General features: G+C 41.0%; 1 protein-coding gene across 2 annotated transcripts in view; it reads right to left on the bottom strand.

Moving 5' to 3' along the window:
* Nucleotides 1–290: 290 nt before the first annotated feature.
* LOC129761952 (E3 ubiquitin-protein ligase HRD1) overlaps nucleotides 291–27,549 on the bottom strand; it is a 40,883-nt gene continuing 13,624 nt past the window's right edge. For both annotated transcript variants that reach the window (XM_055759853.1, XM_055759941.1), the window contains exons 3-7: nucleotides 20,865–21,110; nucleotides 20,428–20,807; nucleotides 19,983–20,365; nucleotides 1,103–1,305; nucleotides 291–1,038 (exon numbers count right to left, since the gene is read on the bottom strand). In XM_055759853.1, the coding sequence (XP_055615828.1) occupies nucleotides 583–1,038; nucleotides 1,103–1,305; nucleotides 19,983–20,365; nucleotides 20,428–20,807; nucleotides 20,865–21,110 (1,668 nt within the window). In that variant the 3' untranslated portion in view covers nucleotides 291–582. The remainder of the gene's footprint in view (nucleotides 1,039–1,102; nucleotides 1,306–19,982; nucleotides 20,366–20,427; nucleotides 20,808–20,864; nucleotides 21,111–27,549) is intronic.

Here is a 27,549-nt window from a genome sequence, read left to right on the forward strand (position 1 = left end):
TTCTGGACTCGTTGCTCCGATTCGCAGCCGGAATTATCACCATATCAACATTCTGTGAATGCTAGTCGTTTAACGCCTGTTTTACTCGTTCTTTTTTTCATTTTCCACAAATCATATGGAAACAAACTCAATGTTTGATGGGATTTGAATAGTTAACAAATTTTAATTTAACTGTCAGGTCTTAATCAGACGTGAGCACAAGTTCTATATTTATTTTGAAGAGGAATATTTACAAATATAAATGATGTATAGTTTTTGGCATTCTAATTAAATTATTTATTCCATGTTGCTACGGTTCAGTACTATATATTTCGTGCGATATAAGGTTTCATTATCATTACAATATTCTATCAGCAACTTTATTGAAATAATCTATACCAGATAGTATGGTTTCACGTGTTGCTGGAGTGATGCTACCTATAATTTTTTTTCTTGTTTGCAGTAATATGGATCAATATAAAACCTACTCAAGTTCGTTATCAACATAGAAAACTAGGATTACAACAAAAATGAAACACATTTCCGAAATCATCACCAACCATTGCCAGTCTTCGGGGAGATCAAACTTTTTGCCGTTAAGATTCAATCTGTTCCTGTCCTTGAACCGAACTTTTCCAATCGCCTACGGCGAATTTCGCTCATTTCGGAACTATCTGCATGCCTAATGTTACTGTTATCACTGACGTTTTCTGTGGACTTTGCTGCCGATTCCCCTTGATCTGGCGTTATCAGAAATTCTTTACTAGTACTCGGAAGTGGTTCTTTCGTCAGATTAGTGTCATCATCACTGCCAAGATCCTCCAACAAAGCGTCAGCCTGTCCTGCTGGCTGTGAAGTACTTTGAACAGAAGTGTTTGACCCACCTGCTGAACTATGAGGGCCCGCTAAAGATGTTGCTATCGCAGATGTTGATCCCAAATCAGAGCGTGGACTAGAGCCGCTAGGAACATTTAAAGGCGGCAATCGGGCTACCATTGCAGTGTATTGATTCATCAATACCACAGACGCGTGAAGGAGCGTATGAATGTTATGCAGATGCTGCACGACAAAGATAGTTAAAGGTGCATTCGCCATCCATGGACAAAACTTCCAAATTAATTACCTTGATTCGCTCTTCCAAATGTTGACGCTCATTTCCTTCCATTGCGCGCAGTTCTTCTTCGGTGAGTGTTTCTAGTGCTGGTGGGGCCGGTGGTAAAGGCATCGTATATGTCGGCATTCCCATCAATGGAATATGTGGAAGTACTATGGGTGCTCCAGGAATAAGCGGAACAGCAGTCGGATTTTGCATATTCAAAATAGGAACTGAAAATTTGAAAACAGAATTGTAATAACGGTGAAAATATTCGAACACGATTAAGTGTAATTCAAGCAGGACAATTCGCAATACGATTAATACAGAACAAGGCTTGTATCTATTATATTTTGTCAGTTTTATTCCAGGTTATCCCTTTCGCTAAGGAATGTCGTCTATAGACGACATCAGGGTGATACTGCATATCGATCACACCAGCGCGAGATGTATACTTTACGGCGCTGTGCTCCGTACAGCGGTAGCACTCCGACAGAGCACACTGCCGTAATGAAAGGGTTAATAAACAAGCTACCATTTAGACTCATATTCCGAACAGACTCGAATTCCGAACAGTTTTTGGTACAATGAAAATGGCGTTTTGTAAAAAAACTGATGCCAAAAGCCTTAAAATCGCATGAAACGTCGAGATCTACTACCGTCTCGACGGTAGTAGATCGGTGTTGACGGTGTTGACGTAGGACTACGTCTTTTATTTCTGTACTGGAGTATAAGATTAAAGTTTCGAAAACGAGAGAATGACGCTGAAGTGCAAGGTTTTGAACGTTAATACCTCTTTACCGGCTAATTGGAGTGGTATAACAACCACTTCGTTCGAAAGATAAAAAATCAAAGAGTTATGTGATTGTCACTTATTGGTCCAAAAAATAGTTTCAATAGCTAAAAAATTGCTTTGAAAACATGGTATTGAACCCATAACAATCTAGTTGATTGATGATGATTGCTTTTGTGGTGATCGGAGTGTGTTCCCGAACACGGGCGCTAAATCAATGCACTTGGAGAAACTGTCATAGCAGACTCGGAAATCCACTCCGTTGTAATTATACAGAGTTTGGAGCAGGCTATTGCTGCTTTGGCGAAGCTAGCTTCGTTCATCATGATAGCGTTGATGAACGTTGCCATCAAGCGCATGTTTGTGCAAACAAACGGCATTGTTACGTCGGGACTGTTAAAAATTCCTCCTTAGGCCAAAATGAAATCCATCTGGAGGAGAGTGGTACTACTGAATCGAATATAAGTAATCCGTGGGTTTACACAAATCGTGATACTTTTAGAACAGCTCTTTTAGATAGAGTGGTCCACTCTATCCCATTCCATTAAGCATTTCCATAGCCGATTTTGCTTCAGCACTACGAAGAAATTTCTCTAGAGATTAGCAATAGGCAAAAATGAAAGGTGAACCAAAACACGTGTAAGAAAAGTCGTCAAAAATTTACTGAACATTCAAAATAGCTGTACTTGTTAGCATTAGTGAGAGACATGAGTACCAACATAATGCCACAAAAAAAATCTAGAATCGAATATATGTAACCCGCGTAAATTCGAAAGTCGCATAAAATGAAAAACGGAAAATGTTTCGCATCGCGAAAATCATATAATTTTCAAGCGATTATTTGCTTTGTGTTCATATAATACTGCGACCAAATACATTTTGTTTTGTTTAAACGAAAGATAAAATGTCCAAGTGTTATATGTTTGCTACTCATTGACTCGAAAACTCAATAGCTTTGAAACAACTTTGAAAACAGGCTATTGAAACCATATATAAACTGGCGCACACTCTGGAAATCGATGATAATTCGATACAGATGGGTGTCAATGGCTATGGATTTGGAGTGTAGAATACGAAATGTTTGATATGTTGTATATTTCGCCATATCAAAGAAATCAGATTGAAAATCATTTGTTTCCGAACGCTGCAATCGATCGACGTTGTTGAGAAGGGGGCCTTATTTTTGCTGTGTAATTTCGAGGAGGAAACCATTCCTTCTCAAGCATTAATAATCATCCGGATCAACGATGATGCCAATTGTAGGGGCTTGGGGAGCAGGTACTATTTGCGCTGGGTATTTCAGAGGAGGAAGCGATTCACCTTTGAGCGTTAATAATTATCTTCCGGCTAGACGACGTGGTATGATAATCTTTCTTTATTATTTATTTCTTTATTTTTCTTGTAACGTTTAACAATTATCTTTTGACGTAGGACTACGTCTAACCGGAAGATATAGGGGGTGAAATGGAAATCTAGACACTGAACAAGTAGGAAAAAATGCAAGATTTGGAACGCTTATAACTCGAGCATTTCTCAATAGATCGCAAAGGTTTTTGTATCAATTGATAGGAAATATATCTACGCATCTATCATAACGAATAACATTTCATTTTTCATGAGATAAATAATTGAATAATTGTGAAATATGAAGCATTGTCAAAATGCCCTATGTGCCCATTTTTGATTGGTCCATTTTGTGCTCCTCAAATCGTATCGACCAAAACGGGCAACCAGAGCAGCAGCGAAATAGAATGAAGCACGATTGGAAAGGAAAAAGAAAAAAATGAACGAAACATTGGTCGCAGTCTCACACATGCGTAATTCTCGAGCCAGCCAGTCAGCTTAAAAATCCCCGCTCCGCTGCCGTAACGATCATTCTTTGTGTGAATACCGACTGGACAACATCGTTGCTGGACGGCGAGGGATCGAGTGCCTTTCTCAAGGCAAGAGGGTGGAGGTGGTAGCGCTGGAGTAAAAGTAGAGTAGAGTTTTCAAAGGGCCTTTCTCAAGGCTAGAGACGAATGAACTGCAAAAGTTTAAAGTCTCTATAATACAAGACCTTCCTTCCTTCCGTAACGATCATTCTCATTCAAACCGTACACCATATCGGTTCGCATCACAACACATCAACAAACCAACCCAAGCAGCCATGTCTGGACATGGTAAAGGAGGAAAAGTGAAGGGAAAGGCAAAATCCCGCTCGAACCGTGTTGATCTGGAGTTCCCCGCAAGGGTGTAGCTAGGCCGAGCGCGTTAGTACCAGTGCACCAGTCCACCTAGCCGGCGTTATATAGTTTCGGCCGCCGAAGTGATCGAGTTAGCTGGCAAAGCTGCTCGCGACGATAAGAAAACCCGCATTCGGAACAGAACACATTCGGTTCGGTGGACATCAGGACAACAGGCAGTTACAGCGAGTGGCGAGTGGCAAACGCAATCGCAAAACGGCATCAGGTAGCAGAAGAAAAAAGTTTGTTCTTTATACAAACTGCTTTGGTGGCAAATCCAGAACAAGGCGGCATCGAGGGCGTTCGAAATGGTTTTTTTTTCAAAATCACGAGTACTAAGTTTTCTAAATTGGAACCATTCCATAAAACAAGGCGCTTTTCAGGGCCATTAAACCTTCCAGAAAAGAGTTTAGGAAATACAGTTCAATGCTTTCGAAAACATCCAAAATAATAATAAAACACAAATTGATTTTTTCATAATTTGTTTGCCAGGATCTGATGAGTATGTGAATTTGGCAGTTGTTCTTAGCTTATTGATAGTTGGGGACTTTCCTGATTATTCAATTTTCACCAATTCTTAAATTGTTTCCAGATTGAAAGTACAGTAATTTACAATTAGTTCGACATTTAGCTAATTGGACGGACATGTAATGCGACTTATTTAGTTGGACATTTTTGTAAACATAGAGATCCAAATTATGACCCCACATTGAAAGTCGACACTGTACCACTGTCATCGCAAATGTTCAATTACAGGTTAAAATCGCCTCCAATGTGACACTGAGTGGTGCTTCGGCACGTCGCATTAAATATAATTTACTGTACAACATGTCACAAAGCTGGATGGGAAGAAATTTTGCAACTGTGAAAGCTGTGGCGAGTGGCAACAAATCGCTAAACAGGAAGGTTTAGCCGAACAAGATGGGGATATCGAATGATAACAAAACAATAAACTCTTTAGATTGAAGATAATTTTGTGATCCTGAAAAGGACCCTTTTTAGCCTGCGTGTGAATCCAACGAGCGAACAAATCGTAATGAATGTATTTTTCTTCTTCTTCTTCTTTGTTTTTAAGAGGCTTTAAACTTTGCAGTTCATTCGCCTCTAGCCCAGTGAAGAGCCACAATTAGACCAGCCCAGAGGGGACTGGCGAAAAGGGAAACCAAAAACAAAATAACATCCATCAGATCTGTCCGCTCGATTTCCGAGTCAAGAAGAAGGTAGGAAGGGATCCTATGCTTCATAAGATATTTAATATAAGCTGTAAAGGGAAGTAAGTATTTAATGATCCAAGGACCAAAGCGGTAACGAAGCACAAGTGACCCAGCGAAAGGCGTGCTCCAAAAACAAAAAAACAAAAAGGCCCTTCTCAGGAGGATAGGAAGGAAAGGAGTGGTAAGGATTTGGGTGGGATTAAAAGGAATGGATTAGGGAGGAGTGACATGGGTAGGAAAAGGGGAAGGAGTGGGATAGGTAAGGCTTCTGAAATTGTAAATTAGTTAGTTGGCATTTGTTAGTAATTTATTCATTTTTTTACATGTATATATATTTTATTTAATTTTATTTTATTTTATATATGTATACACATACACATATTTATGTGTATTTAAAAAGTATTGAGTGTCAGGAATCGCCATCAATCCCACTGAGTGAAATGGAGGACAACTCCCGGCCTTTAGAGAAAATATAATATTAGACTAGGAACCGCCACTCCCCCTACCATCTCCAAAAATAAGGTGAGAGTCGGTTTCCGGTCCTACGATTATGATGTGAAAGTTATTTAAAGAAATAATGCGATTAAATATAATATAGATGAGTGAAATCCAAGAGACCGCCCTCGGTCCTACCTCTCCCTCAATAAGGCGGTGGCTCCAGGTCTTTCGATTTGATGGAAAGTATGGTGAGAAATAGATAACATATATCTAGCATGAGAGATTTGGAGCATCATCCGCTCTACCCTCTTCAATAATAAAGCGGATGATAACTCCTGGCCTCTCAATTTAACTAAGATAATCGTAGAATTGTTGTAAGAATGCTGAAAAGTAAAGGTTATAATAATGTAATGAATTACAGCGTAGGTTTAATGAAAGAAATTATTTATTTGTTCTATTATTACCCTTTGGGGGACTAGAATTTTTCCTGAGTGAGTGTTGTGAGTGTTGTTAGTGTTGATGTTATTTTTGGTTGGAGTAGATTGGCTTGAACTGTCAGCCTGTGATTGTTGATTATTAGTGTGTGAGTGTCTATTGCTAGCGTGTGTGTTTTGGTTGTTGTGAGTGTTGGTTCTTTCAGTTGTATGTTCGTTTCGTGTACGATTCCTTTGACTTTCTTTAGTTTGTTTATTTTCCTCATCAGAAGACTTATGTTCTTCTGAAGATGTTCCCTTGTTCGAAATTTTTCTTTTATTCTTTTTCTTTATTTCTATATATTCCATTGAATTGACTGAATCCTCATTAGTTTCCCTATTCTGTTCTTCTTCGGTTTCCATATTTTTCTGTTCCTCTTCTTCATCTTCTGATACTTCCGAATCTTCTTCCGATTCTTCATTTGAGTTAACCGATTCATCTTCGGAATGGACGGATGGGCTCTCATCCTGAGGGGAATTATTAGAAGTGCATTGGCATTTGCACTGTATGCAGCCGCCAACAGCATATTTAGCAATGTCCAGTCTGTCTTTAAGGACACTGGAGTATGTAGTTTCATTATTCTGGAAATTGAAGATTTCTCGGGCTTCCTTGTAGGAAATTCCCTGGTCAATACGTATTTTGGTAATTTTATTTTCAATTATCCATACTGGGCACATCCTACTAGAAGAGGAATGATTACCCTTGCAGTTGACACAATATGCAGAAGATTTGCAAATTTTATTTCCTGACTATTTTATTTGGTGCTCTTGGCCGCAATTAATGCATAGTGGATTGTCACGCTTACACCGTTTAGTGGTGTGTCCAAAGCGGAAGCATTGAAAGCATTGCATGGGATTTGGATAAAAAATTCCTTGTCCCAGCACGAATGAAACCGAAGTAGATAAATTCGGGGATTACTGTTCCACGAATTGTCAAAATAAGCGTCGGAGTTGGTATAATTGCATCATTATCTTTTCTGGTAATTCGCTTGACGTTGATCACTTTCTGATCTGCAAGCTCCTTTGCCAGTTCAGACTCGGTTAAATCTAAAACATCACGGCAAGTGACAACGCATTTGCGTTGGTTGAGTACCGGATGGCTAATTATCTCAATTGGAGTGTTGTCAATCAATTTAGTAATTTCAAGAAGCTTACCTAAATGTTCCTGGTTTCGTACTGGAAGGATGTATTGGATACTGTTTTTGTCGTCTCTTTGAGGTCTGGCCTCATTTAAAGATGATTTGATCACACTGTTGATCGTTTTGCTGACAGTAAACGGGTTGGTGGGGAGGACATTGTCCCCTTTAGCTCGAAGAAGTAAAATTTCCAGAGGAACACATTCCGGATCAATCCACCTTGGGAGGGGCGGCCTGGTAGACTTCCCCTGATACAGATTGGTAGCTCGGCCTCCTGGAGGCCCGGAGCTACTGGAAGGCATTTTGTCGCCTGGCTATACCCAGGGTATAGCCGGCAAAATGGTCAAACTGTTCACTAGAACACTTGTGAGAAAGGCTAATACTTCTGGATGTGACCAGGAAAAAGCCCTCACTGGGAGAAAACACACGAAATAAGCACAAGAGCACAAACAGTAAGTGTCCTTACTTTCACTTTTATACTTATGATCTTCAGCCTATCAGACTATTTTCCTAGAAATAGTTCACATTAATTTTCTTTTTATTTTCCTATTTCACTTTTCTTCCTAACTACTTATCGCACTCACTTTTCATGTCCCAAAACACAAACGCTAGCAACGTAAAAAACCCCTAATCACTGCCGCGAGAAGGTTCTTGAACCTGCAAAAAGTAGCGTGGGGAACGCTAAAAAGCGTGCCCCTTTTTCGCCGTTAAATAGATGCAACGGATGATGGAAGAGATGTGGGAGAACGAGAAATTAACCGCCGTTGCGGCAATATGTAATCCTTATGATGGTTTTGTCCTTCTGCTGCTCTGCAAAGCTGTTACAAAATCTTGTTAGCACATATAATAAGCCTTAAGAAAGGCTGTAAGCAGAAAACTCCTATTTTTTTATACTCTTTTCCAAGGGGCGCCAAAAACACGACCGAATCGGTTGAATGTCAGTAGCACCTTGATGTATTTTTTGCCATCGCTCCCTTTTAACGCTCATTCGTTCGTCTCGTTGGACTCGCCCCTTTGGCTGAGTCTGCCGATTATCCTGTGAGTGTGTACCGCTAGAGTATAAAACACGCGGACCCCAAAAAAATATCTTATTTTCTTTCAAACCGTAAACCCGTGTGGTTGTACGGCATCGGCATCGTGGACGTAACAAAGGAGGACAAGTTAAGGGAAAGGCAAAGTCTCACTCGAACCGTGCAGGCCTCCAGTTCCCTGTTGGTCGCATTCACTGATTGCTCCGCAAGGGTAACTAGACCGAACGGATTGGTGCCGGAGCACCAGTATACCTAACAGCGATTATAGAGTTTCGGCTATCGGAATGCTCGAGTTGGCTTGCAAAGCTGCTCACGACAATCAGAAAACCCGCATCAAGAACAGAGCAGCTTCGGTTCGGCGCTCATCAAGGCAACAATTAGTTTCAGTGAGTGGCAAAGTGTTTCTCCGGCACGTCGCATTAAATGTAATTTACTGAACAACATGTCACAAGCTGGATGGGAAGAAATTTTCCAACTGTGAAAGCTGTGGCGGGTGGCAAACGCAATAGCTAAACAGGAAGGTTTAACCGAACAAGATGGGAATATCGAGTGATAACAAAAACACAACACCAAAGGTTCTTTTCAGAACCATCAACATATTCATAAAGAGTAAACAGTAAACTAATCCATTTTCCCCTTTGTATGTCCCCTTTGTATAGTCCTACGTCACTCCGGTTATGTCCCCGACATTACCCACCCGTCTTTTTTAATGTTACAATGGGGATGAAATATGGGGTTGCTTATTCACTTGTTGCTACTATTTGTTTATCTCTTTAATTTTTCCTACTCGTCTATTGCAAGCTCGAAGCTCGAGACTCTTCTTGAATGTTACCTCTGAATTGATTAATTTAATGGCAGTTGGTAGACTATCTTATATCTAGGTAAATTATAGACACAGTGAACACAAGCATTTAGAGCAACACGCAGTTTATCGAGAGATCTACTCAAAGCATTATTATTAATGAAATCACCATATATGAAATGGGGCAAGAGTAGCGCTTTGAACAGCTTTGTCTTGTTTCGCGTGTCATAATGTTTCGTTATCAAGGTTAGGCGTTTTAGTGAACCATAGATTTTTGAGCCTTGAGAATTGATATGCTCATCCCACTCTAAGTTACTTCTAAAACCATTCCTAAATCATTCACGCGATCTACAAATGAAACACAAACATCATCAATATAAATGCAAGATGGGATTGGTCAATTGTTGTTAACTTTCAGCTTGAATATTAGCATGGCCTTGGTTTTGCTAGGATTTATGTGCAATAGATTTCTTCGAGACCAAAGCATATATCGAAGGTCATGCTTAAGTTTATCACAAATAACTGTAAACTCAATGTTTCTATCTGTACAAATATAAATCTGTACATCATCAGCAAAAAGGTGTATTGAGCAAAAATCGAGCACAGAAAGTAAATCGTTTATAAAAAGGGAAAAAAGGAGGGGTCCTAGAACCGATCCTTGAGGAACGCCTGATAGATTCGGTTGAAAAGTAGACAACACACCATCTTTGAAAACCGCTTGACTCCTATGGCTTAATCAACTCTTTATGAGTTTTATACTTGAGTTCAAAAATTCATAAAGTGTTACTAGTTTATTGACAAGTTTACTATGGACGACACGATCAAACGCTTTGGCAAAATCTATCAAAAGCGTAATAGTCACACCATTTTTGAATTTTGAAAACAGATTGAAAACGACAAAAGAAATTATTTCTATTTACATATGCAGCCAGTCCACGTTAAACCGATATAGTGGTTCTCAGATTTCCGTTAAAAGTGGTAATTTTGTTTTTTATCGCAAAACATTAGACTCTTTTTTTTATTTTTTCATTAGGGTACCCATTTCCATTTTAGGGTGGTCCGAAAAATCTTTTTTTCGCACATTTTCCCAAAAGTTATTTTTTTTTTCAAAAATTCATGACTTTTGAACCACTAAACCGATTTAGATGATCGATATATCAAAATGAAGCCAATGAGCTAAAAAATATTGAACTTTCAAAAATAATGGATTTTGTTTCCGTAATTATTGATTGTAGTCGATTTTTTTTGTTTTCATGGCTTTGGACTAGAGGTCGCTATATTCTTTTATACTTTTAGGAGTGGAAGAAAACAAGAAGAAATCATGAAGAGATCACATGGAAAATGTGTGAAGGAAAAGAAAAAAAGACGGGTGGGTAATGTCGGGGACATAACCGGAGTGTCGTAGGACTATACAAAGGGGACAGCTATTGTTAAATATATATTTTAAATATATTGTTTTATTTTCTTCTCCTACGTGAATACCTACCTATCTACCTGAAAAATGGATTAGTTTACTGTTTACTCTTTATGAATATGTTGATGGTTCTGAAAAGAACCTTTGGTGTTGTGTTTTTGTTATCACTCGATATTCCCATCTTGTTCGGTTAAACCTTCCTGTTTAGCTATTGCGTTTGCCACCCGCCACAGCTTTCACAGTTGGAAAATTTCTTCCCATCCAGCTTGTGACATGTTGTTCAGTAAATTACATTTAATGCGACGTGCCGGAGAAACACTTTGCCACTCACTGAAACTAATTGTTGCCTTGATGAGCGCCGAACCGAAGCTGCTCTGTTCTTGATGCGGGTTTTCTGATTGTCGTGAGCAGCTTTGCAAGCCAACTCGAGCATTCCGATAGCCGAAACTCTATAATCGCTGTTAGGTATACTGGTGCTCCGACACCAATCCGTTCGGTCTAGTTACCCTTGCGGAGCAATCAGTGAATGCGACCAACAGGGAACTGGAGGCCTGCACGGTTCGAGTGAGACTTTGCCTTTCCCTTAACTTGTCCTCCTTTGTTACGTCCACGATGCCGATGCCGTACAACCACACGGGTTTACGGTTTGAAAGAAAATAAGATATTTTTTTGGGGTCCGCGTGTTTTATACTCTAGCGGTACACACTCACAGGATAGAGACAAATCGGCAGACTCAGCCAAAGGGGCGAGTCCAACGAGACGAACGAATGAGCGTTAAAAGGGAGCGATGGCAAAAAAATACATCAAGGTGCTACTGACATTCAACCGATTCGGTCGTGTTTTTGGCGCCCCTTGGAAAAGAGTATAGAAAAATAGGAGTTTTCTGCTTACAGCCTTTCTTAAGGCTTATTATATGTGCTAACAAGATTTTGTAACAGCTTTGCAGAGCAGCAGAAGGACAAAACCATCATAAGGATTACATATTGCCGCAACGGCGGTTAATTTCTCGTTCTCCCACATCTCTTCCATCATCCGTTGCATCTATTTAACGGCGAAAAAGGGGCGCGCTTTTTAGCGTTCCCCACGCTACTTTTTGCAGGTACAAGAACCTTCTCGCGGCAGTGATTAGGGGTTTTTTACGTTGCTAGCGTTTGTGTTTTGGGACATGAAAAATGAGTGCGATAAGTAGTTAGGAAGAAAAGTGAAATAGGAAAATAAAAAGAAAATTAATGTGAACTATTTCTAGGAAAATAGTCTGATAGGCTGAAGATCATAAGTATAAAAGTGAAAGTAAGGACACTTACTGTTTGTGCTCTTGTGCTTATTTCGTGTGTTTTCTCCCAGTGAGGGCTTTTTCCTGGTCACATCCAGAAGTATTAGCCTTTCTCACAAGTGTTCTAGTGAACAGTTTGACCATTTTGCCGGCTATACCCTGGGTATAGCCAGGCGACAAAATGCCTTCCAGTAGCTCCGGGCCTCCAGGAGGCCGAGCTACCAATCTGTATCAGGGGAAGTCTACCAGGCCGCCCCTCCCAAGGTGGATTGATCCGGAATGTGTTCCTCTGGAAATTTTACTTCTTCGAGCTAAAGGGGACAATGTCCTCCCCACCAACCCGTTTACTGTCAGCAAAACGATCAACAGTGTGATCAAATCATCTTTAAATGAGGCCAGACCTCAAAGAGACGACAAAAACAGTATCCAATACATCCTTCCAGTACGAAACCAGGAACATTTAGGTAAGCTTCTTGAAATTACTAAATTGATTGACAACACTCCAATTGAGATAATTAGCCATCCGGTACTCAACCAACGCAAATGCGTTGTCACTTGCCGTGATGTTTTAGATTTAACCGAGTCTGAACTGGCAAAGGAGCTTGCAGATCAGAAAGTGATCAACGTCAAGCGAATTACCAGAAAAGATAATGATGCAATTATACCAACTCCGACGCTTATTTTGACAATTCGTGGAACAGTAATCCCCGAATTTATCTACTTCGGTTTCATTCGTGCTGGGACAAGGAATTTTTATCCAAATCCCATGCAATGCTTTCAATGCTTCCGCTTTGGACACACCACTAAACGGTGTAAGCGTGACAATCCACTATGCATTAATTGCGGCCAAGAGCACCAAATAAAAAAGTCAGGAAATAAAATTTGCAAATCTTCTGCATATTGTGTCAACTGCAAGGGTAATCATTCCTCTTCTAGTAGGATGTGCCCAGTATGGATAATTGAAAATAAAATTACCAAAATACGTATTGACTAGGGAATTTCCTACAAGGAAGCCCGAGAAATCTTCAATTTCCAGAATAATGAAACTACCTACTCCAGTGTCCTTAAAGACAGACTGGACATTGCTAAATATGCTGTTGGCGGCTGCACACAGTGCAAATGCCAATGCACTTCTAATAATTCCCCTCAGGATGAGAGCCCATCCGTCCATTCCGAAGATGAATCGGTTAACTCAAATGAAGAATCGGAAGAAGATTCGGAAGTATCAGAAGATGAAGAAGAGGAACAGAAAAATATGGAAACCGAAGAAGAACAGAATAGGGAAACTAATGAGGATTCAGTCAATTCAATGGAATATATAGAAATAAAGAAAAAGAATAAAAGAAAAATTTCGAACAAGGGAACATCTTCAGAAGAACATAAGTCTTCTGATGAGGAAAATAAACAAACTAAAGAAGGACAAAGGAATCGTACACGAAACGAACATAGAACTGAAAGTACCAACACTCACAGCCACCAAAACACACACGCTAGCAATAGACACTCACACACTAATAATCAACAATCACAGGCTGACAGTTCAAGCCAATCTACTCCAACCAAAAATAACATCAACACTAACAACACTCACAACACTCACTCAGGAAAAATTCTAGCCCCCCAAAGGGTAATAATAGAACAAATAAATAATTTCTTTCATTAAACCTACGCTGTAATCATTACATTATTATAACCTTTACTTTTCAGCATTCTTACAACAATTCTACGATTATCTTAGTTAAATTGAGAGGCCAGGAGTTATCATCCGCTTTATTATTGAAGAGGGTAGAGCAGATGATGCTCCAAATCTCTCATGCTAGATATATGTTATCTATTTCTCACCATACTTTCCATCAAATCGAAAGACCTGGAGCCACCGCCTTATTGAGGGAGAGGTAGGACCGAGGGCGGTCTCTTGGCTTTCACTCATCTATATTATATTTAATCGCATTATTTCTTTAAATAACTTTCACATCATAATCGTAGGACCGGAAACCGACTCTCACCTTATTTTTGGAGATGGTAGGGGGAGTGGCGGTTCCTAGTCTAATATTATATTTTCTCTAAAGGCCGGGAGTTGTCCTCCATTTCACTCAGTGGGATTGATGGCGATTCCTGACACTCAATACTTTTTAAATACACATAAATATGTGTATGTGTATACATATATAAAATAAAATAAAATTAAATAAAATATATATACATGTAAAAAAATGAATAAATTACTAACAAATGCCAACTAACTAATTTACAATTTCAGAAGCCTTACCTATCCCACTCCTTCCCCTTTTCCTACCCATGTCACTCCTCCCTAATCCATTCCTTTTAATCCCACCCAAATCCTTACCACTCCTTTCCTTCCTATCCTCCTGAGAAGGGCCTTTTTGTTTTTTTGTTTCTGGAGCACGCCTTTCGCTGGGTCACTTGTGCTTCGTTACCGCTTTGGTCCTCGGATCATTAAATACTTACTTCCCTTTACAGCTTATATTAAATATCTTATGAAGCATAGGATCCCTTCCTACCTTCTTCTTGACTCGGAAATCGAGCGGACAGATCTGATGGATGTTATTTTGTTTTTGGTTTCCCTTTTCGCCAGTCCCCTCTGGGCTGGTCTAATTGTGGCTCTTTACTGGGCTAGAGGCGAATGAACTGCAAAGTTTAAAGCCTCTTAAAAACAAAGAAGAAGAAGAAGAAAAATACATTCATTACGATTTGTTCGCTCGTTGGATTCACACGCAGGCTAAAAAGGGTCCTTTTCAGGATCACAAAATTATCTTCAATCTAAAGAGTTTATTGTTTTGTTATCATTCGATATCCCCATCTTGTTCGGCTAAACCTTCCTGTTTAGCGATTTGTTGCCACTCGCCACAGCTTTCACAGTTGCAAAATTACTTCCCATCCAGCTTTGTGACATGTTGTACAGTAAATTATATTTAATGCGACGTGCCGAAGCACCACTCAGTGTCACATTGGAGGCGATTTTAACCTGTAATTGAACATTTGCGATGACAGTGGTACAGTGTCGACTTTCAATGTGGGGTCATAATTTGGATCTCTATGTTTACAAAAATGTCCAACTAAATAAGTCGCATTACATGTCCGTCCAATTAGCTAAATGTCGAACTAATTGTAAATTACTGTACTTTCAATCTGGAAACAATTTAAGAATTGGTGAAAATTGAATAATCAGGAAAGTTCCCAACTATCAATAAGCTCAGAACAACTGCCAAATTCACATACTCATCAGATCCTGGCAAACAAATTATGAAAAAATCAATTTGTGTTTTATTATTATTTTGGATGTTTTCGAAAGCATTGAACTGTATTTCCTAAACTCTTTTCTGGAAGGTTTAATGGTCCTGAAAAGCGCCTTGTTTTATGGAATGGTTCCAATTTAGAAAACTTAGTACTCGTGGTTTTGAAAAAAAAAACCATTTCGAACGCCCTCGATGCCGCCTTGTTCTGGATTTGCCACCAAAGCAGTTTGTATAAAGAACAAACTTTTTTCTTCTGCTACCTGATGCCGTTTTGCGATTGCGTTTGCCACTCGCCACTCGCTGCAACTGCCTGTTGTCCTGATGTCCACCGAACCGAATGTGTTCTGTTCCGAATGCGGGTTTTCTTATCGTCGCGAGCAGCTTTGCCAGCTAACTCGATCACTTCGGCGGCCGAAACTATATAACGCCGGCTAGGTGGACTGGTGCACTGGTACTAACGCGCTCGGCGTTAGCACGCACCCTTGCGGGGAACTCCAGATCAACACGGTTCGAGCGGGATTTTGCCTTTCCCTTCACTTTTCCTCCTTTACCATGTCCAGACATGGCTGCTTGGGTTGGTTTGTTGATGTGTTGTGATGCGAACCGATATGGTGTACGGTTTGAATGAGAATGATCGTTACGGAAGGAAGGAAGGTCTTGTATTATAGAGACTTTAAACTTTTGCAGTTCATTCGTCTCTAGCCTTGAGAAAGGCCCTTTGAAAACTCTACTCTACTTTTACTCCAGCGCTACCACCTCCACCCTCTTGCCTTGAGAAAGGCACTCGATCCCTCGCCGTCCAGCAACGATGTTGTCCAGTCGGTATTCACACAAAGAATGATCGTTACGGCAGCGGAGCGGGGATTTTTAAGCTGACTGGCTGGCTCGAGAATTACGCATGTGTGAGACTGCGACCAATGTTTCGTTCATTTTTTTCTTTTTCCTTTCCAATCGTGCTTCATTCTATTTCGCTGCTGCTCTGGTTGCCCGTTTTGGTCGATACGATTTGAGGAGCACAAAATGGACCAATCAAAAATGGGCACATAGGGCATTTTGACAATGCTTGATATTTCACAATTATTCAATTATTTATCTCATGAAAAATGAAATGTTATTCGTTATGATAGATGCGTAGATATATTTCCTATCAATTGATACAAAAACCTTTGCGATCTATTGAGAAATGCTCGAGTTATAAGCGTTCCAAATCTTGCATTTTTTCCTACTTGTTCAGTGTCTAGATTTCCATTTCACCCCCTATATCTTCCGGTTAGACGTAGTCCTACGTCAAAACTTGTAGAATAGGGTTCTTAATGCACGACGCAATATGTTGGGGTGTGTAAACCGTTGTTGAATTTTCGCATCCATTCGGCTTGAGGAACACAATTCCGTTACGGGTAGACACATTTTGCACCAGTACATGTTGCGTTCCGTTGGTCGTTAGATTCTCATTGACATATATGCGGTTTGCGTTGATTCAAAATTCAAATCGCATGAAATATTCTCTTCTAATGGTCATTCGGTGGAGCAAATTTGGGCAGCTATTTCGTTGAATGATTGCTGCGTCTTTTTTGGTGTTTTCTACATTCCTCCTGATCGTACCAACAACTCAGTAGTGATTGAGCAGCATATTTCCTCTCTTCACTGGGTTACAAAACAAATGGAGTTGAATGACCGAATCCTTTAGCTTTGTGATTTTGAGTTGCCTGGTATCTGTTGGTCCCTCAGTGAATCGAAATATCTATATCCAGTGTATTCTCACTTATCTATAAACCAATTGACAGAGCGTCTGCTAAATTCTGCACCGCTGGTATATGTCAAAAGAATGGCATCCTCAACGACAATAACCGGATTCTTGACTTATGCCTCATCAACTTAGAGATGACTTACAACACGGTTATAACTGAAGCACCCGCCCCTTTGGTGAAACGTTGTCGTCATCTGGTATCTCTATCCATATCGTCAACACTTGCTTTCGCAAGCACAACCGAGTCACTTTACTACAACTATCGCAAAACTAATTTTCAGCAATGAATCGTTTTTTTTCTGAGTATCGATTGGAATGAAAAAAAATGGAATGATTTTTTTTTAAATCGCTGTGATTTCGGGAAAAATAGATATTCTATGGCGAACTATGGCGTTTAAACAGAGCTCTGTATTTCGCTAATCAAAACCGCATTCAATCCGATTTACGGGTCAACCATAGAGGATTTTAGAAGTATGTTGACACCCAGAGGAAAGAGCTCGGTCTACCTACCGTGATGTCGCGTGGCAATGTTGAAGCAGCTACCACAGGTATTTGTGAGTTATTTCGAAAACAATTCAAAGGCGTTTTTGTCGTCGAGAATCTCAATAGCGATCAAATTGATACAATCGTTAGCAACGTACCAAGCCTTTTATCCACAAGTGTGTCTCTAGTAATAAATGCCACTCTCGTACACAATGCCTGCAAAAAATTGAAAAACTCTTCGAATGCTGGACCCGACAGTATTCCTTCTGTTATTTTGAAGAAATGCTCTAGCAGCCTCTCGTTACCGCTGAGCATCTTGTTCCATCGCTCCATCGTCTGTGGAACTTTTCCAAATGCATGGAAAAAATCATACTTCTTCCCAGTCTTCAGAAAAGGCAACAAAAAAGATGTCAGAAACTACAGGGGAATCGCTTGTCTATGTGCGGTTTCTAAGTTGTTCGAGCTAATTATATTGGATTTCATCTCCCACACTTGCAGAAATTATATCGTTGAGGAACAACACGGAGTCATGCCTAAAAGGTCAATTTGCACGAACCTTGTTGTTTATACATCCTACATCGCCCGTCCTCTTGAATCACGCCAACAAGTCTATACGATCTATACTGATTTCTCTGCAGCATTCGATACTATCAACCATGATATCGCAATAGCCAAGCTTCGACGCCTTGGATTCAATGGTCCTTTCTTGGATTGGCTACATTCTTATCTCACGGATCGCGTTATGTCAGTAAAAATCGGTGACACAATATCTGGTTCTTTCCGAGTTACATCTGGCGTCCCTCAAGGCAGTCATCTTGGTCCGTACATTTGATATAAACTTTAGCCTAAGATGCTGCAAACTATCATATGCAGATGATTTTAAACTGTTCCACCCAGTGAACAGCATTGGCGATGTTGAAAATGCCGAATTTGCCGAATGGTGCGTTACCAAACAGAATATGTTTGAATCCATCGAAATGTTCAGTATTATCATTTTCACGTAAACGATCGTTGGTAAAATACGAATATAGGCTACATGGCCGAACATTGAACCGGGTCGAAATTATCAAAGATCTTGGGATTATACTGGACTCTAAATTAACTTTTCGCGAGCACATATCTTTTATCACCTCTAAAGCATCTAAAACTCTTGGTTTTATTTTTCGTGTTACATTAGTGTTGGCATTTTAAAAATATACACTGCATCAAATCTCTCTATTGTGCGTATTTACTAGAGGCGAATGAACTGAAAAGTTTAAAGCCTCTTTAATTCAACATCATCATCATCATCTATTGTGCGTTGGTTCGTTCAACTCTCGAATATGCTTGTGTAGTGTGGTCATCGTACTACCAAAATAATATTCAACGAGCGGAGTCAGTTCAGCATAAATTCATTCGTTTCGCTCTACGTTATCTTCCGTGGAATGAGCCTTCGAATCTCCACAGCTACGAGGATCACTGCAAGCTGATTGGGCTAGACTTACTATTCTCAAGAAAGAATGTCGCAAAAGCGCTATTCATATCAGATTTAATTACATCCAATATTGATTGTGCTGAGCTCCTCCGGATGATTAATTTCAACATTAATCGCCGGAATTTGCGTACCCAAAACTTTCTCCCCGCAACACGAACAAATTATGCATATAACGAGCCTGTACATAGTATGTGCCGTATGTTTAATCTTTGCACTAATTTCGACTATCATATTTTGCGTTCATCCCTCAAAAAATGCTCAGTATCACTCTTTCTCAGTGTTAGTAGCAGTAGGACTTTTAATGATTGATAAATTAGTTGGTAGTAATAGTATATAAGTAGATTTAATTGAAAGCATTAGGGCATCTATGTTCAGCCTGTTAACTTTGTGAATAAATTGAAAATTGAAAATCGCAGCCGATTGAGACAGCAACTTTCCGAAACCCGTATAGAACCCGTACAGAAACCAGCTGCTCCTCGATACTTTAAATACGTTTTTCCAGCATAGCATTCCCACTCATTATTTTCGCCTCCAGTCACTCGGTATTACTGGCAAGCAACAATTTTGCTCCACGAATCGTCTAGGCTACCGAGTGCACCATCATCAGAGTGTTTTGACAGCTCATCACAGGACCGTTTAGCCGAGGAACCAATAGCACACAGCCACGTAGCTGATCTAGAGCGAGTGATAGCTTTATTGTTTTGCGCCATTGTTAACAATGTCTCAGGCAGTGTCAAAAAGTGTGAAGTGTGAAAAAGCTTTTCCGGATCACTTCGAACAGTTCCTTGATATACTACTATTGCAAAACGTAATCGTCCGGATGAAGCTGCACAGAATTTATACAGAGAGATTGGTTACACAGATGATAATCACTTGGTTTGGCTACGAGCACTATTTGAACTTACTCACTCTTATGTATCCCTTCAGATTTTTTTAATTTCACTTCATTTTTTCATTTCATTTCATCTCACTTTATTCGAAACATGGAATGTCTAAGACTTATATGCTTTTTACTTATTGATTGCTAAGCCACCGTTAGTCCTACGTCCAACTTGCGGTTATATCAAATATATAACCCACTTCTAGTTTTTTTTTACCGCATGTGAACTAAAACATCCATCTATTATAACTAATTATCAATACTACATACCATTAGATTGTGCCGTCGTCGTATTGATTCCAACTGTGGAGATCGATCTATTTCCTTCGTTCGCAACATTTGCTGCATTTACTGCCTCATTCACATTCGGTTGATTGAGATTCGGAACAACAGTCGTAATAGGCGTTCGAAGGATATTCAACCTACAAGTGGGACATGTTTGCTGTCGCTGGAACCAGGAACGTAGACATGCAGTGTGGAAGATGTGACCGCATGGCAGTTTCTTTGAACTGCTAACCATGTCTTCGCGACAAATAATGCAGATATTATCCGACAGTTGCAATTCTTCCTGTGTGGCATCTGGATACAAGGTGTTCATGTTGCGAATAGCGCGACGAGATAGAATAACGTCATTCAGTGCCTTCTTGAAGTTTCTGAAACATACGACGTTTATCTGAAAAAGCTATCAATGTGCGTTATAAAAAGCTGAGTTTACCTCATTGTATAGTACATCGGGCGGAATGCGAACAACGGCAGGGTGTATATTTTTACCATCAGTATCACAAAAATCACATACAAAACCACACGTATGAACCCAACAATAAGTTCGGTATATAGCAGAAAAACTGCCTTGTTTTCCCACGGAGTATCGGAACGTAACTCCGCAGCATGAAACATGTATTTGATTGCTGTATTAAGAACCATTGTCATCAGAATAGCATATTCGAAACCAAATACGAGCTGGACAGTAGCTCCTTTGGTTAACGTGGAGTGGTACGCGTACGAAATAAGTTGATAGTCAAACAAACCCAAGCAGGCTAACAAACCAGCTACTCTCAAGTGGAATATCCATCCGATTACTGGACTACGCTCCATCTACAAAGAAGATTAATGTTATCGAACAAAAATCAAACCACCGATGAAATTACTTACGTAGTCTACACGATCTTCGGCTAACCAGTGGAAGGATTTCAGAAATAATAACACTGTAAACAGCGCCACAAACTTCGGATTGAAATCATCCCTGAAAACAGTGAAAGCTAAGCACGTTTCCGTCAGTGCATACCAGAATCGTTCCATCAAGTGCTCAAATTCAGCCGCCCGCAAAGTTCCCAGGAAAACCTTCTTCATTAACTTGCCCAGCATTAGAACGAGCACGAGAGATTGAATGTAAATTACCTGTAATTATATATAGGGAATTAACAGCAATATTGTGATATTTTGTTAGTTTCTTGTTAAAAAAATAATTTATCTTCTTCTTCTTCTTTGTTTTTGAGAGGCTTTAAACTTTGCAGTTCATTCGCCTCTAATAATTTATAATTTTTAGTTCTTTGTACTAGTGGTTCCCATGACCGAGCGTAACACATGCGTTGTCATGGGATTTAAGTGACCTAGTACATCAGAGCGTATTCTCGAATATGACACTGAGGCATACTAAGTACTTAATCAAAATGACACCACTAATAATACGTTAAGAATGCGAAGTTGCTAACTAAAAAGAAGAGGACAAAATTTGTTGTATTCAAAATCGGTATTATTTATTATTTCTTTTCCTTATAGATAAAATGTAATTCCATATATGAACATCGTATTACTCACAAAGTATTACAAGCGTTGTCGAAACATAACTTAACCAAAAAATTATAGGAGGTTGTTTCCAAGACACGACCGCATTGTTAACGTAGAACTACGCTATTATTCGAGTGGCTTGTTTATAACTTCGGATATTATTTTAAAATTTAAAATAAAATCAGAAATGACTATTTAGTAGAATGGTTTGGTCGCCCTGAAATGGTTTTTTTGAATTGTAGAATCAGTTGAAGATAATTGATTGATGATTCATTATTGCCCTCGCAGAACAATACACAATACACATATAACCACTTCTCATCATTTTGCGCTATTCTTAAAAGAAACACTTCTGTTAATATGACTTGCCTCGAAAAAACTTGCCATATAAATGAAACACACATTTCTGCATTACTCGAGAATTAATTAAGCAAATGAAACCAAATTAGGCATATGGAGGTTTTAGTGCGCAATAATCATTTTTACGGTGTGTTGCCACAGCGTCATCGAGTGAACTGACAACAATTTCTTCTAATACCGCACAACGAACCGCCAGCCTACGCTTGAAGGACTCTAAACGTCGAAACGTCATTCAGCGGAAAGAGAAGGGCTAAAATTATAAAATCGTAAACAGATCGCATGCGGGTGAACATTTATAAATTGATTCGTTGAAATTTGTAATATTTAGTGTTATTGAAACGTTTTTTTTGTAAAAAGCCTATCGGAGTTAAATGTAATGTTATTTCCCTATATGTATTTATATATAATTTTATGTATAATTTAACATTATTCAGGTCCATTTCTAAAACAAGTCCGATATTGTTGGTCAGCAGAAAAGAAAAGCTAAGACTTTATATAGGCCACTGATTTGTAGGTTTTATATTGCCATACTATTGAATGAAACTAATACCTTACAATTATAGATCGAAGCCGTAAATAAATAAGCTGTTCGGTAACAGCGTCGCTTTTTCTTTGGCTGGACCAACATTCTTCGATAAATCAACGTGTAAATGACGTCCCCAGCAGTGGATTTGGCAGCACAGCACGGTGAGTGCGCTGCGTGCAGCAATCCTGATGCGGATAGTAACTACGTTCAGTGCGATGCCTGTGATAGGTGGTGGCACTTTTCGTGTGCGAGTGTGACGGAGTCTGTAAGCGAGCGAGCATGGATATGCTCGAAATGTACGACGGAAACAGCAGCAGTTCCACCCACACTCGTGGGAAACACTTCCAGTTCTAATATACAGCGTAATCTCGCCCTGCTGCTGCAAATGAAATTCCTGGCCGAGCAGTTGAAGTTGATGGATAACGCAAACCACGTGAACAATTGTAGAGGTGACAAATCGGTAGCTGAACCAGTCAGCGAAAACCCGGAGCTAGAAGACGGCGCAGTGGGTGGCCAACCGGACCCACCAGCAGCAGCTCAGCCCACGGATGTACACCATCGCGACCTATTGGATATGGTTCGCGATCTTCAAAAGCTACTCGAAATCTGTCAACTACAGTCAGCTCCAAGCAGTCAGCGTGTGGATACGACCAATTGGAATATCAGCCCAACGACCAATCAACATCAGTACGACTTCCCGAAACCAGCCACTCAAGGTAAAGGTAACCAGCAGGCTCGAAATCTGGGAGCCTATAAGAAAAAGCATGTCAATGAAGTGGGTGGTGTAGGTAAGAGTAATGTTAATGAAAGTGGTTTTTCAAATAAAATGTACGGTGGTAATGTCCTTCATAAGTCCTCTATGATCCCCCCCGATACGGTTTATATTAATAACAGAGAAGAATCAGATATCCGCGAATTTAGTCAAAATATTTTCGATAGTCACCAGCAGCAACGCATCCCCTTTGCAAGCGAGCAGCAGCAAGTAACTTCCGCGCGCTCTCATGTGAAAACGTGCAATCGTCAATGCAGCTTACGACATGGAATGTGTGGAACGAACAACAGCAACAGCGACAGCAGCCACAACATCAACGACAACAATTGAATGCCAACCAGTATGTTCCATCGCCGCAACAGCTTGCTGCTCGTCAATCGATGGCCCGTGATCTTCCAGTTCTCAGGCGATCCCGCGGATTAGCCTATTTTTATTTCGAACTACGAGTATACGACGTCTTCGTGTGTATATACGGATTGGGAGAATATGCTCCGTCTACAACGTTGTCCCAAAGGGCCAGCTCTCGAAATGGTACGCAGCCGATTGGTGTTACCTGCTGCAGTACCTCAAGTCATTGAGACTCTTCGTAGAAGATACGGACGTCCAGAGTTATTGATCAACGCGTTTCTGAAGAAGGTGCGGAAGATTCCTGCCCCAAAACCCGATAGGTTGGAAGGATTAATCGAGTATGGGTTGGCAGCGCAAGCGCTTTGTGATCATATAGAAGCGGCCAACGAACAGGCACATATTTCGAATCCGATGCTTCTTCAGGAACTCGTCGGAAAATTGCCGCCCGATCAGAAGCTCATGTGGGCTGGGTATAAACGGTGTCCCGGCGTGGTGAATTTGAAGACTTTCAGCGGCTATATGGAAAATCTCGTTAATGATGCTTCTAGTGTTGTGCTTTTCACACCGGAGACTATCAACAAGGACAAATCGAAGCTGAGAGGATACGTTAACTCCCATACCGGGAACAATATCGAAGTGCAAGCGAGCAAGCAAATCGAATGCATTTTCTGCAGTAGGGTAGGTCATCGTTTGCGAGAATGTTCAGGGTTCAAGGATTTGAACGTCGATGATCGATGGCGGAAGGTTAGAGCTTTATCGCTGTGTCAGATTTGTTTATACAGACATGGTAGGCGATCGTGCAGAAGCGACAAGCGTTGCAATATCGATGGCTGCCAGTATCGGCACCATCCGTTGTTGCATTCAACAAGGAGAACTGTGGGGAACTCTACACAAATGCAACAAGCGAATAGTCTCACTCATCAGTATTTGGGATCGAGCGTTTTGTTTCGTATCGTGCCTGTAACACTGTATCGACTGTCGACTGTCGAGAACGAAATTGCAGAACAACTGGGAGTGAGTGGAATCGTGCAGACACTGTGACTGCGGTGGATAGGCAACACAACTAGAGTAGAGGAGATTTCGAAGATAGTTAACATACATGTTGGTGGGATCGGTTCGCAGAAACGGTTTAAAATGTCGAACGTTCGTACAGTGGCAAGTCTAAACCTTCCCAGCCAGACCTTCCATTTGGAAGAAGCCGCGAAACAGTTTGAATACCTCAAACAATTCCCGTTACAGAGCTACAAAAATGCTGTGCCAAAGCTGGATAATCTACAGCTAGCCACTCCACTGACATCTAGAGAAGGTGACGGTAATGGTCCAATTGCTGTGAACCAGGCTCGGGTGGTGTGTCTACGGAAAGCAGCAGCCCGGAATGAAGAGTGAATACAGCTTGCACATCTGCGAATGTACGACGAATAAGGATCTACATGATGCCGTAAAGCAATTCTACGACATTGAAGAAATAGGATCAGGGAGTGTCACCTTGCGATCTAAGGAAGAACAACGAGCTTTGGATTTACTGGAGCAGACGACCGTTCGAGTGGGTGAGAAATTCGAAATTGGGTTACTTGGGCGAAGGACGACGTGGAGCTGCCGAATAGCTACACGATAGCGCTTCGCAGACTGGAATGCCTGAAAAAGAAAATGCAAAGGGATCCAGTCTTAAAAGAGAACGTTTTCTGACAGATACGAGAATTTGTAAGCAAGGGCTACATCCACAAAGCTACGATGAACGAACTCAATGAAGCAAATCCTCGTAGGATTTGGTACCTTCCATTAGGCGTGGTGGTCAATCCGAAGAAACCAGAGAAGATACGCATCGTATGCAACGCTGCAGCGAAGGTGGACGGAGTTTCACTAAACAACATGTTATTGAAAGGGCCGGATCAGTTGGTGTCGCTGTTGGGAGTATTGTTTCGCTTTCGACAGTTCAAGATCGCGGTGTGTTCCGATGTCAGGGAAATGTTTATGCAGATATTGATACGCGCAGCCAACATTCGCAACGAATTCTGTGGCGTGTCGATTCAGCCCAGGATCCGGAAGTCTTCCTTGTTGACGTTGCGACGTTTGGGTCGACTTGTTCGCCAGCGTCGGCACAATTTGTTAAGAATAAGAATACTCGGGAGCATAGCGATAGGTATCCGAGAGCAGCAGAAGGTATACTAGAGTGTACTTATGTAGACGATTACCTCGATAGTTTTGGATCGGTAGAAGCTGCTGAACGCGTACTTGGATTATTGTGGAATCCACTAACAGATGAACTATCGTTCAGCACTCAAATGAGCGATGAAGTTCAGTCTCTTCTGGAAAATCGCAGAATTCAAACGAAGAGACAAGTATTGCGCTGCGTCATGACATTGTTCGATCCTTTGGGACTACTAGCTACGTTCCTTATACATGGAAAGATTCTGATGCAGGATTTGTGGCGCGCCGGAACTGGATGGGATGAAGAAATCGACGATAAACAGCTTACAGACTGGAGCAGGTGGATCAACATGATTTCGCACATCGCTAACGTTCAGATCCCACACTGCTATTTCTCGAATGTTTCAGCGCATACGTACGAAGATACTGAACTCCACGTCTTCGTGGATGCCAGCTCGTACGCGTATTCTTGTGTCCTTTATCTGCGGACGTTCAGTGTTGATGGAGTCCCGCAGTGTACACTAATCGCGGCAAAGGCTAAAGTAGCACCGTTAAAGCCAATGACTATTCCAAAATTTGAACTTCAAGGATGACAAAGTTCGTGCAAGCACATCACTCCACTCCCATAAAACGACGAATTCTGTGAAAAGACAGCTCGATAGCGCTTTCTTGGATCCGTGCAGACCCTAGAAACTATAGGCCTTTCGTGGCCAACCGAGTCGGTGAAATTCTCGAGGTAACGGTTGCCAATGAGTGGCGATGGGTGCCGTCGGAGTCCAATCCGGCGGACGATGCAACAAAGTGGGGAAGTGGACCCTACTTCAACGCAGGCAGTATGTGGTTCCACGGACCAAAGTTCCTATGCTATCCAGAGCGAGAATGGCCAGGTTCAACCGATCCAGTAATCGACACCTACGAAGAAGCTCGGTCATCAGTTCTCTACCATGTGACATGGGAGCCAGTGGTCGATTATGAACGGTTCTCTAAATGGGAGAAGCTACAACGTAGTATGGCCTACGTGCTACGATTCATTAACAACGCTAGAAAGAAAGGGGAAAGGAGTCCGTCGACTGGATTACTTACCCAATCGGAGCTGAAGGCTGCCGAAACTGCAATATTGAAACAAGTTCAACTAGAGGTATTTCCGGAAGAAGTGACTACATTGAAAAATAATCAAGTGGTGACAGGAAACAAGCTGGTTCCAATAGAGAAATCCAGCACTATATACCAACTAATACCGATGTTGGACGAAGAGGGACTGATGCGGCAGAACAGTCGTATTTCAGCAGCGAAACATTTGCATCACAGCGTGCGCTTTCCAGTCATCCTGCCAAGGAAGCATCGATGCACGGAACTTCTTGTTACACGATTTCATCGCCTTTACCGTCATGCAAACTCCGAAACTGTGGCGAACGAAGTTCGTCAACTGTTCGCTATATCAAAACTTCGATCCGTAGTGAAAGAGATCGGAAGAAATTGCCAATTCTGCAAAGTCCGCAAGGCACGTCCAACTGTTCCTCCGATGGCACCTTTGCCAGCAGCACGGTTAGCCGTACATGTTCGTCCATTTAGCTACGTCGGAGTGGATTACTTCGGGCCATTACTGGTCAAACAAGGTCGTTCGAAAGTGAAAAGATGGATCGCGCTCTTCACGTGCCTTACTGTGCGCGCAGTCCATCTCGAAGTGGCATACAGTCTTTCGACTGCATCGTGTATTTCATGTATCCGACGATTTGTGTGTCGTCGTGAGTCACCCGTGGAATTTTTCACGGACGACGCTACGAACTTCCATGGGGCCGAACGTCTGCTCCGTGAACAAATCAACGAAGGGGCGATATCCACGTTCACCAGTGCCATCACGAAGTGGACCTTCATTCCACCAATGAAGAGTTACA

The sequence above is a fragment of the Toxorhynchites rutilus genome, chromosome 1 (genome assembly GCF_029784135.1).
Source record: "Toxorhynchites rutilus septentrionalis strain SRP chromosome 1, ASM2978413v1, whole genome shotgun sequence".
Classification (NCBI taxonomy): Eukaryota; Metazoa; Arthropoda; class Insecta; order Diptera; family Culicidae; genus Toxorhynchites; species Toxorhynchites rutilus.